General features: G+C 45.6%; 1 protein-coding gene across 7 annotated transcripts in view; it reads right to left on the bottom strand.

Annotated features, from left to right (window-relative positions):
- AGTPBP1 (ATP/GTP binding protein 1) overlaps nucleotides 1-12711 on the bottom strand; it is a 206716-nt gene that overhangs the window by 113735 nt on the left and 80270 nt on the right. For all 7 annotated transcript variants that reach the window (XR_005456615.1, XM_038769831.1, XM_038769830.1 and 4 more), the window contains one exon: nucleotides 414-481. Coding sequence is in view for 6 of the 7 variants with exons in the window: in XM_038769831.1 (XP_038625759.1) it covers nucleotides 414-481 (68 nt within the window). In the remaining variant the exon portion in view is untranslated. The remainder of the gene's footprint in view (nucleotides 1-413; nucleotides 482-12711) is intronic.

The following is a 12711-nucleotide window of genomic DNA, read 5'->3' as shown; positions in this document are numbered from 1 at the left end:
CATTTATTTTTTCAAGATATGGTTTCATTTTACTCCTTGATTAGAATTGCAGTCATGCCACATTTAAATGTTATGGCTTCAATCATTCAGAGTTATACAATAACAAAAAGGCAGAGGATTCATTTACAACTTAATATGGTCCTTGCACCATGCAGTTCTAATAATGGCCTAAAAGGCTTAAGTTAAACTTATCCTTTTTTCATTTCACCTCTAGGTCAAGATCGCAGACCAAAAAAGAATTATTTTCTTACTTGGGGAACAAAAAAAAATAAGAGGAAATATTATGCAGCACTTAATTGTTCTGTATACTCTACTTACTATTTCTTATGGTCTAGTGGATATATATACATACGTATATGCAAATACACTAAATACTACCTTCAAAATATCACTCCCAAATTAAAATTCTTTACCTCTAATGTTGCTAGAAGTACTTCCACACCATTAGATCCTTTGGCAGTCATTTCTTTTCTTGTTTTTTCTGCAAGTTAGAGAATAATATTTTTCTTACAACTTGAGAACAATATTTTGCTTCAGTTTCCTGAAATGGAAGCATTCATTTTCTCCTGAACACTCAGGGAACATGTCAAATTTTCCTTGGACTAAGGGGAAAGTGATACCTCTGTGTAAGTATTTGGAATAATGCTATTTTGTAGGCCTCTGTCTCATCTTTTTTCCTAAAGCGTTTCCTCAACTTTCCCAACGCTGTTGTCAACCCCACTGTCCTGTCCCACCAGTTCACAAACTCGGTGTTATCTTTGATTCCCTCTGTCATTTACCTTCCATGTTCAGTCTATTACTTTCGATACAATTTTACACGGCGCCTCTTCCCTGCCCCCGCTGTTTCTTTCCACCTTTACTCACACTCCATCCTGGTACCCTGTTCAGTGCTTAGAACAGTATTTGGCACATAGTAAGCACTTAACAAATACCATCGTTGTTGTACCCAACTCTCATTCCCTCTAGACCTTAAGCGCCCTCTAGCAGTGTGGCCTAGTGGATCGAGCCCGGGCCCGGGAGCCAGAAGGACCTGGGTTCGAATCCTGGTTCTGCCACCTGTCTACTGTTTGACCTTGGGCAAGTCACTTCACTTCTCTGGGCCTCAGTTCCCTCTCTGGGATGATAATAATAATAATGGCATTTGTTAAGCGCTTAGTATGTGCAAAGCACTGTTCTAAGCGCTGGGGAGGATACAAGGTGATCAGGTTGTCCCACGTGGGGCTCACAGTCTTAATCCCCATTTTACAGATGAGGTAACTGAGGCCCAGAGAAGTGAAGTGACTTGCCCAAAGTCACACAGCTGACAAATGGCAGAGCAGGAATTTGAACCCATGACCTCTGACTCCCAAGCCCGTGCTCTTTCCACTGAGCCATGCTGCTTCTCATGATGATGATTATGAGCCCCATGTGGGACTGGGACTGTGTCCAACCTGATTTGTTTGTATCTTCCCCAGCGCTTAGTACAGTGCCTGGCACACGGTAAGCGCTTAACAAGTGCCACCACTATTATTCTATTATTAAGCTCGTTGTGGGCAGGGAATGTATCTGTTATATTATTCTATTGTACTCTCCCAAGTGCTTAGTACAGTTCCCTGCACACAGTAAGCACTCGATAAATATGACTGATTCATTTGCTGAAAGACCTATCTTACAGGTCTCCCTTACAACTCTTTCCACCTCACATACTTGGTCTCTTCAGCCACTACTCACTAGCTCACACTTTGCTCTTCCCAAGCTCACCCTCTATGTGCACACCTCTCTCTATTCACCCACCTCCATCCCCCTGCAAAGAAGAGGAGGAGGAGGAGGAGGAGGAGAAAGAGGAGGAGGAGGAGGAGAAAGAGGAGGAGGAGGAGAAGAAGAATGAAAGTATTTATTAAGCGCTCACTGTGTGCCAGGCACTGGGGTAGATACAAGATAATGAGGTTGAGCACAGACATTGACCCACATGGGGCTCACTGTCGTCATCTCTATGTTACATATGAGGGAACTAGGCCCAGAGAAGTAAAGTGACTTGCCCAAGGCCACACAGCAGACAAGTGGTGGAGCCAGGATTAGAAGGCAAGTCCTCTGACGCCCAGGTCGGTGCTCTACCCACTAGGCAACACTGCTTCATGCTAGACCATCTTCCTCTCTCCCCAAATCTGCTGGACCTCACCGGCAAAGCACGCCTAAAATCCCATCTCATTCGGGAAATCTTCCATGAATAAATCCCAATACTGCCGATCATACCAACCCTATAGCCACATTTGGTACATATTTATTTCTATATAATTGCCTATAATAACAATAATAATAATAATAATAATAGCATTTGTTAAGTGCTTACTATGTGCAAAGCACTGTTCTAAGTGCTGGGAGGGAATACAAGGTGATCAGGTTGTCCCACATGGGGCTCACAGTCTTAATCCCCATTTTACAGATGAGGTAACTGAGGCTCAGAGAAATTAAGTGACTTGCTCAATGTCACACAGCAGACATGTGGTGGAGCCGGGGTTTGAACCCATGACCTCTGACTCCAAAGCCCGTGCTCGTTCCACTAAATCTCGCTGCTATCTATATATACATGAATATACATATATTTGTACATTGCATTACTAAGTTGATTATTTCCGGACAAATTCGTTCCACCCTATCATATTTATTGAATACTTGCTGTGTGCAGAGAACTGTACTAAGGGCTTGGGAAAATACAATATAACAGAGCTGGTAGACATGTTCCCTGCCCAGGATGAGCTTACGGTCTAGAGGGGGAGACAGACATTAAAGAGGAGATGAGGGCTAAGTCAGGGAAGGCCTCTTGGAGGAGAGGTGCTTTTAATAAGGCTTGGAAGATGGGGAGAGTGATCATCTGTCAAATATGAAGAGGGAGGGTGTTCCAGGTCAGAGGCAGGATGTGGATGGACAATCACTGGAGATTCTAGAGGAGCAGGGAAACCGGGAACGAACTGTTTTGTAAAAAAATGACCTAGGCAGCATCTGATTTTCTTGTATCTACCACAGCACTCAGGAGAGTGCTTGGCACATAGAAAGCGCTTAACAAATACCATGGAGGGGTGAGGGAGGGACTATATCGGCAATCTCCTACCTCTGGAAATAGTTCTGGGCCCAGAAGGGAAGCAGCCAAGGACAAAGGCTAAGGGAAGCAGTTCTGACATAAGAATCTATTTCAGTATGTAGAGCAGTACCGCTCTCCATATTATGTTACCTCGACACACCAGAAAATAAAAAGTTTACTGCCCTTAAAATGCATGTTTATTGCAGCTCAAGACAATCAGGCTCTTATTATTTTGGCGTTGAATGAAAGCACGAATATTTATGTTATGAATGTTCAATCACAGCACTTCAAAACAATGAAGTAGAGAAGGCAAGAATACAGCTTGATTTTCTATGTATAGTACAGATGCTTGCTCATTTGAAAAGTTGCAATTTCCACTTGGTGCAGGGCCAAATGGCAGTAAAACTTTGCAGGAAAGAAGGCTTGATTCAAATTCTTTAGTTAAAAATAGAAGATAAGTGTCTGAAATATCTGCTTGCTTAGCAGATCCTTTGAAAGATCTATAGCAAACATAAGAAGTCATTTGGGGGATTTGGAGGGATGGTTGGCAAAGGTCCTTGAAATTGACTTTGAAACCCCCAAAATGCTTCTGCTTCACTTGCTTCCCACCCCACCCCCTGCACCACCTCAAGTTTAAAATCAAATCTGGGTCTCATCTATATGGAAAAAAAATGACAATTGTATTTCCTCTCTTCTTGTGGTTGCCTCTCATTTTTCCCGTACCCCTAAATTGCAGCCAATCTCAGCTGGCAAGAAGGCAAAACCTTGGCCATGCATTCTGAATCCCAAAGAAGGAAGGGAGATTAACAGAGCAAAGGGTTCTACAGCCTGCAGTGTTACCAATTTTTCCAATCAAACGCTGGAAAAATAAAAACGACTCTAGATTTCTATCAAGAAATCAAATTGTGCCTGCTATATGGCGTGGTAAGCGCTCAATAAAAACCACCAATTCAGGAAGCCATCTTGATATGTCGATTAGGACCATTGCAGAGGGTGTGATTGGCCTAAGAGGAATTTACGAATTGGTCTGGGGGTTGGGGGTGAGGGGAGGTCAGTGGATTGGATTTATCGAGCTCTTACTAAGTGCAGAGTGCCCACCCCCAGCGTGGGGGGCAGTGGCCAAAGTGCTCCCCTGTCTTGTAGTCTCCCGTGCCTCAGACTGCTGCTGGCCTCGGGGGATTTATTTTTTATCGGTTTCGGAAAGAAAAAGAAAACAACGAGGAGGCTTCTCGTTTCATCTCCTCAGCCCTCCCATGGGGAGACGGACCTCGGGCGGCACGAAACCTCCCGAGGAGCTGGGGTATTTGTTCATTCATTCATTCAATCGTATTTATTGAGCGCTTACTGTGTGCAGAGCACTGTACTAAGCGCTTGGAAAGTACAATTCAGCAACAAATAGAGACAATCCCTACCCTACATCGAGTTTGCATCTCTTCTCTACTTTAAGTGGAGGGAAAAAGCACTTCCTCGCTCCAGAACCTGGGCTGACAAAAATAATCACTGTGGTATCCGTTAAGCGCTTACTATGTGCCAGGCTAAGAGCTGGGGTAGATATAAGCTAATCGGGTTGGACAACAGTCCCTGTCCCACAACAGGTTCACAATCTTAATCCCCATTTTTTTTTACAGATACGTACAAGAGTGCTGTGGGGCGATGAATACAGGGAGCAAGTCAGGGCAATGAAAAAAGGAGTGGGAGAAGAGGAAAGGGGGGTTTAGTCAAGAAAGGCCTCCTGAAGGAGACATGCCCTCAATAAGGCTTTGTGGGGGGGGGGGGGGGGGGGGGGGAGTAATTGTCTGTCAGAGTTGAGGAGGAAGGGCGTTACAGGCCAGAGGCAGGACGTGGGAGAGGGGTCAGCGGTGAGAGAGATGAGATGAAGTCCCGGTGAGAAGGTTAGCATTAGGAGAGAAGTTTGCAAGCTGGTTGTAGTAGGAGAGTAATGAGGGAGAAGGGGGCAAGTTGATGGAGTGCTTTAAAGCCGATGGTGAGGAATTTTTGTTTGATGCAGAGGTGGATAGGCAACCACTGGAGTTTCTTGAGGAGTGGGGAAACATGCCCTGAACGTTTCTGTAGGAAAATGATTGGGGCAGCAGAGTGAAATATGGACTGGAGAGGGGAAAGACAGGAGGCTGGGAGGTCAGCAAGGAGGCCGATGCAGTAATCCAGGTGGGAGAGGATGAGTGACGGGATTAAAATGGTAGCAGTTTGGATGGAGAGGAGACGGTGGATTTTAGCCATGTTGTGAAGGTGGGACCAACAGGATTTAGTAATGGATTGACTATGTGGGTTGAATAAGAGAGAGAAGTCAAGGATAACGCCAAGGTTCCGGGCTTGTAAGATGGGAAGGAGGGTGGTGCCTGTTTCCTTGCTTTGTTTTATTTTGTTGTCTGTCTCCCCGCTTCTAGACTGTGAGCCCGTTGTTGGGTAGGAATTGCCTCTATCTGTTGCCGAATTGTACTTTCCAAGTGCTTAGTACAGTGCTCTGCACACAGTAAGCGCAAAATAAATATGATTGAATGAACAAATGAATGGTGCCATCTACAGGGATGGGAAGGTCAGGGGGAGGACAGGGTTTGGGTGGGAAGGTAAGGAGAGGCCTGGCAACAGGTGCTCAGGCTGGGTTTCCAGCCCCTCCCCACCCCTGCTGCGGGGTCGGCTCCAGATTAAGCCACACCCGCCGCCATTTTGAAGGAAAGCGCTCGCTCACATCCCCTGTCCTCTCCCCGCAGGCAACGTCCTCCTGCCTGTGGAGCTTCACAGCAAGTCCCACCTCCCTCAGCACTCAATCAATCCATCGAACCACTCGATACTCTTGGATTGGACTCTCCAGTAAGAGTTCGATAAATACCATTGATTGATTGGTTGACATGGTGGGAGGGGGGAAAAACTAAATCAAAAAACAGAACTGGGAAGGCACTATCAGAGCCCTCTGAAAGGCACGGAGGAGAAAGTGCTTATGGCAGCATTTGCCTGCACACCTGCACGTCTCACTGACTAAGCTCTACTGGAAGGAGCCCAGGCCTGGGAGTCAGAGGGCCTGGGTTCTGATCCCAGCTCTGCCACCTGTCTGCTATGTGACTTTAGGCAAGTCACTTCACTTCCACCTGTTTTCCAGTCTTTTCCCCATGTTCGGATCATGCGCCTTATGAATTGAATAGACTGCGAGGGTGATGGTCGCATTTTCATGGTTAGAACTGTTAGTTCAGAAGAGTGAGGGGTGTAGTGGGTCATGCCATGCAGTGGGACAGGCAAGGGTAATAATAATAAAAATAATAATAATAACAACTTGCGGTATTTGTTAAGTGCTTACTATGTGCCAAGCACTGTACTAAGCGCTGGGGTGGGTACAAACAAATCAGGTTATTAATAATAATAATGGTATTTGTCAAGAGCTTACCATATGCCAAGCACTGTTCTAAGCGCTGGGGTAGATACAAGGTTACCAGATTGTCCCACTTGGGGCTCACAGTCTTAATCCCCATTTTACAGATGAGATAACTGAGGCATAGAGAAGTTGAGTGACTTGCCCAAAGTCACACGGCTGACAAGTGGAGGACAAGGTTGGACACAGTCCCTGTCATTCATTCATTCAATCGTATTTATTGAGCGCTTACTGTGCAGAGCACTGTACTAAGCGCTTCGGAAGTACAAATTGGCAACATAGAGATGGTCCCTACCCAACAACGGGCTCACAGTCTCAATCCCCATTTTACTGATGAGGTAACTGAGGATCAGAGAAGTGAAGTGACTTGCCCAAGGCCACACTGCAGATATGTAGTGGATCCGGGATTAGCACCCATGACCTTATGACTCCCAGGCCCATGGCTCTATCCACTACACCCTGCTGCTTCTGGGCAATGGGTGAGGAGTATCAAGCAAGGTAGTAATAATTATAATAATACCTGGGGTATTGGTGAAGGACTAACTATGTGTCAAGCCCTGTTCTAAGCACTAGGGTAGATACAAGTTAATCAGGTCAGACAGAGTCCCTGTCCCACATGGGGCTCACATTCAAAATGGGAGAGAGAACAGGTATTGAAACCCCATTTTCCAGATAAGGAAACTGAAGCCCAGAAAGGTTAAGTCAAGGCTAAGGCCCTGGAGAGCCAAAGATTCTCACAACTGCCACAGGCCAGAACAGAGAAGCCATATGGCCTAGTGGAAAGAGCATAGGCCTGGGCCTTGGGGGACTTGAGTTCTAATCCCAGCTCTATCGCTTGCCTGCTGTGTGACCTTGGGCAAGTCACTTCACTTTTCTGGGCCGCAGTTTCCTCAACTGCAAAACGGGGGTCCAAACCCTGTTTTCACTCCCCTTTAGACTAAGAGCCCCATGTGGGACAGGGAATCTACACGAATACCTCGCATCTACCCCAGGACTTGGTACAGTGATTGGAACACAGTAAGTGCTCAAATTCCACAATTATAATAATTATAGGATGTAAGGGGTGATGCCGCAGCCTGGAGGTTTTAACCAGTTGCTACGATTAGTTGCTGCATCTAACGGCCTGTAGCCATTTGCTGGGGCTAATGTCTTAGGGCAAAGCTACGGGTCGTTTCTAGCATCTCCTAGGAGATGAGAAAATGTCAAAACTCCCTCTTCGGCATATATCCATGTGTGGCGGGCCAATTAATTTAATTTTACAGAAAGCATTCACCCTTGGTAGAATCGCGGAACCGCAAAACTGCAAATCTCTGCTCTTTGCTGCCATCTTGCTAATGCTTAGGAGAATTGAAATTGGAAATGATTTTCACAAATGAAAGCAAAAATCATTAATAGCAAAATTGTCACTTAAAAGAAAATGGGTTATATTTTTCACGCTTAAATGAACAGTAAACCATGAGCGAAAACCTAATGGAAAATGTTGTCAGTATCTACCACAAAGGATAATTTAAAACAAATTTAAATGCAACTGGCACTCGATCCTCAAGGGCTATTCCTTCTTCAAATTTAACACTACACACTAACATCTTTAAGAAATGGAGCTCACCTAAGTTTCTTGGAGGAAAAAAAAAGATTACATTCAACATCAATACAGCTGCCAAATAAATCTTCAAAAATGCCCCCATAGGAAGGTATGGGGAAAAGAGAAAAGTATTATAAATCTGTTGTATTTAGTGGGACATGAACCCTAAAATTTCACTGAAATTCTGTGTTATTTGGTTGATATACAGGCATCTCTTCATTCCCTGCTTTCACATTAACTATCTCATTTTATCTTCACAGCATCCTTGTGAGGAAAACAAGGCAGAGGCAAGAGAATTATTGACTCCATTTTGCAGATGAGGAAACTGAGGCCCAGAAAGGTTAAGTGACTTGCCCAAGACCACTCAGCAAGCAGTGGGCAGAACTGGTAATAATGATAGCATTTATTAAGCACTTACTATGTGCAAAGCACTGTTCTAAGCGCTGGGGAGATTACAAGGTGATCAGGTTGTCCCACAGGGGGCTCACAGTCTTCATCCCCATTTTCCAGATGAGGTAAATGAGGCCCAGAGAAGTTAAGTGACTCGCCCAAAGTCACACAGCTGACAACTGGAGGAGCTGGGATTTGAACCCATGACTTCTGACTCCAAAGCCCGTGCTCTTTCCAATGAGCCACGCTGTTTCTGGTACTAGAACCCAGTCCCCCAGGTCCCTGCCCTGGGCTCTTTCCATTGCACCAAGCTGCCTTCCACCCCAAATCAATGAAAATAATAACTGTGGTATTTGCTAAACGCTTACAACATGCCAAGCACTGTACTAAGCTCTGACCTAGATACAAAATCATCAGGTCCTATATGGGGCTTCATGGTCTAAGTAGGAGGAAACAGGGACTGAATCATGTTTTGTTGTCTGTCTCCCCCTTCTAGACTGTGAACCCGTTGCTGGGTAGGGACCGTCTCTATGTTACCGACTTATACTTCCCAAGCGCTTAGTACAGTGCTCTGCACACAGTAAGCGCTCAATAAACACGACAATGAACGCATGAATGAATCGCCATTTTGCAGGTGAGGGAACTGAGATCCAGAGAAGTAAAGTGAGCCCGTTTTTGGGTAGGGACCATCTCTATATGTTGCTGATTTGTACTTCCCAAGCGCTTAGTACAGTGCTCTGCACACAGTAAGTGCTCAATAAATGTAATTAAAATGAATGAATGAACAAAGTGATATCCCAAGGTTGCCCGGCAGATAAGTGGGTGGAGCTGGGATTAGAACCCAAGTCCTCTGGCACCCAGGCCTGGGCTCTTTCCACTAGAACATACAGTGCTTGGCACAAAGTAAGGTCTTAACAAATACTATAATTATTATACTATTTACCTAAAATCAATCAATCAATCAATCGTATTTATTGAGCGCTTACTATGTGCAGAGCACTGTACTAAGCGCTTGGGAAGTACAAATTGGCAACACATAGAGACAGTCCCTACCCAACAGTGGGCTCACAGTCTAAAAGGGGGAGACAGAGAACAGAACCAAACATACCAAAAAAATAAAATAAATAGGATAGAAATGTACAAGTAAAAAAATAAATAAATAAATAAATAAATAGAGTAATAAATATGTACAACCATATATACATATATACAGGTGCTGTGGGGAAGGGAAGGAGGTAAGATGGGGGGATGGAGAGGGGGACGAGGGGGAGAGGAAGGAAGGGGCTCAGTCTGGGAAGGCCTCCTGGAGGAGGTGAGCTCTCAGCAGGGCCTTGAAGGGAGGAAGAGAGCTAGCTTGGCGGAGGGGCAGAGGGAGGGCATTCCAGGCCCGGGGGATGATGTGGGCCGGGGGTCGACGGCGGGACAGGCGAGAACGAGGTACAGTGAGGAGATTAGCGGTGGAGGAGCGGAGGTTGCGGGCTGGGCAGTAGAAGGAGAGAAGGGAGCCCAAAAGTCTTTGCTGAGGAGGGTTCTCCATCTCCTCTCAAATCCAGGCAGGTAACAGTTGGGTCTTTATTTATTTACTTATTTATCTATTTATTCATTCACGTATATTGATGTCTGTCTCCCTCTCTAGACTGTGAGCTCACTGTGGGCAGGAATGTGTCTGTTGTTATAGTGTACTCTCCCAAGCGCTTAGTACAGTGCTTTGCACATAGTAAGCGCTCAATAAATATGACTGAATAAATGCAGTTGGGGAGCAGCCCAGCATAATAATAATGATGATGGTATTTGTTAAGCACTTACTATGTGCCAAGCACTGTTCTAAGCACTGGGGTAGATACAAGGTAATCAGGTTGTCCCACGTGGGGCTCACAGTCTTAATCCCCATTTGACAGATGAGGTAACTGAGGCCCAGAGAAGTGAAGTGACTTGTCCAAAGTAACACAGCTGATAAGTGACAGAGCCAGGATTAGAACCCACGACCTCTGACAACCAAGCCCATCCTCTTTCCACTAAACCACGCTGCTTCTCTATGCATCTCAGGATTGCCCCTCTTTGTTTTCTTGGGGACTGAAAAATCCCCAGATACCTAAACCTTTGCCCCTTTCCACCTCCTTGGGATTCAGAGGCAGAGGGATTGTCTCTCTTTATTGCTGAATTGACTTTCCAAGCGCTTAGTACAGTGTTCTGCACGCAGTAAGCATTCAATAAATGATTGAATGAATAAATTTTGTCTCACATAATCAGTCCACAGTATTTATTGAGCACTTACTGTGTGCAGGGCACAGCACTAAGTACTTGGGAGAGGACAATATGACGGAGTTGGTAGACGTTTCCTGGCCCGAGAGGCAGCGTTGCCTAGTGGCTAGAGCCCAGGCCTGGGAGTACTCCTTTAGGCCCCTAATCCCCCATTCTTCCAAGACACGAAGGACACAAGGCTCTGCCACTTATCTGCTGTGTGACCTGGGGCAAGTCACTTCACTTCTCTGGGCCTCAGTTACCTCATCTGGAAAATGGGGATTGAGACTGTGAGCCCCACATGGGACAGGGACTGTGTCCAACCCGATCTGCTTGTATACACCCCAACGCTTAGTACAGTGCCTGACACAGAGTTAAGCACATAACAAATACCATAATTATTATTATTAATTATTATTATTTTTAGAGCTCAACCCGGCTCCTAATGGCTACAGCTCCATGCTGCAAAGATAGGTCTGTTTTTCTCTCATCTGATTAAAGATCTATGAGCTGGCAAAGGAGGAAAGTAGCTGCTGCTTCCCCAGTAATCTGTGCCACAAGGCCACACTGCTTCTCGAGTACTTAATTTATTGAGCACTTCTTGTGTGCAGAGCACTGTACTAAGTGCTTGGGAGACATTAGAACACAGTCAATAGCCATGTTCCTTGCCCACAAGGAGCTTACAAGTGGTGTCATGGGTTCCAATCCCGGCTCCGCCACTTGTCTGCTGTGGGACTTTGGGTGAGTCACTTCACTTCTCTGGGCCTCAGTGACCTCATCTGGAAAATGGGGTTTGAGACTGTGAGCCCCACGTGGGACAGGGACTGTGTCTAACCCGATTTGCTTGAATCCACCCTAGTGCTTGGTACAGTGCCTGGCATAGAGTAAGCGCTTAACAAATACCATCATCATTATTATTATCATTATATAATTCATTCATTCATTCAATCGTTTTTATTGAGCGCTTACTGTGTGCAGAGCACTGTACTAAGCGATTGGGAAGTACAAGTTGGCAACATATAGAGACGGTCCCTACCCAACAGTGGGCTCAGAGTCTAGAAGGGGGAGACAGACAACAAAACAAAACATATTAACAAAATAATATAAATAGAATAGTAAATATGTACAAGTAAAATACAGTAATAAATATGTACAAACATATATACAAGTGCTGTGGGGAGGGGAAGGAGGTAAGGTGGGGGGGACGGGGAGGGGGAGGAGGGGGAGAGGAAGGAGGGGGAGAGGAAGAAGGGGGCTCAGTCTGGGAGCCCCCAAGTGTCTATTGCTTTGTGTGAGAAAACCATTTTAGATTTCTAAAGCTCTTCAACGGTTTAGGTCCCAGGGGAGGTAGCAGGTTGAGAAGCAGTGAACTGGGAGTCAGGAGACCAGGATTCTTGGCCTGGCTCCGCAATTTGCCTGTTGTGTGACCTTGGGCCAGTCACTAAACCACTCTGGGCCTCAGTTCCCTCATCTGGAAAATGGGGATCAGATCCCTGGCTCTCTCTCCCTCTAAGCCTGTGAGCCCCACGAGGACAAGGTCGATGTCCCACCAGATTATCACGTCTCTACCACAGAGTTTAGTTCAGTACTTGGCACATAGGTACAGCAGCATGGCATAGTGGATAGAGCACGGGCCTGGGAGCCAGAAGGTCATGGGTTCTAGTCCCAGCTCTACCATTTGTCTACCTTCTAGACTGTAAGCCCGCTGTTGGGTAGGGATCGTCTCTATATGTTGCCAACTTGTACTTCCCAAGTGCTTAGTACAGTGCTCTGCACACAGTAAGCGCTCAATAAATACGATTGAATGAATGAATTTGTCTGCTGTATGGCTTTGGGCAAGTCACATCACTCTCTGTGCCTCAGTTACCTCATCTGGAAAATGGGGATTAAGACTGTGAGCGCACGCAGGACAGGGACTGCGTCCAACCTTATTTGCCTGTATCCACTTCGGTGCTTAGTACAGTGCCTGGCACAGAGTACCTAGTGCTTTACAAATACCATAACTTCTTTTTTATTTTTAGAAGCAGCGTGGCTTAGTGGAAAGAGCACAGGCTTTGG

Source organism: Tachyglossus aculeatus, chromosome X4 (genome assembly GCF_015852505.1).
Source record: "Tachyglossus aculeatus isolate mTacAcu1 chromosome X4, mTacAcu1.pri, whole genome shotgun sequence".
Lineage (NCBI taxonomy): Eukaryota > Metazoa > Chordata > Mammalia > Monotremata > Tachyglossidae > Tachyglossus > Tachyglossus aculeatus.
The sequence above is the reverse complement of the archived record's forward strand: the minus strand, read 5'-3'. Positions and strand labels throughout refer to the sequence as shown.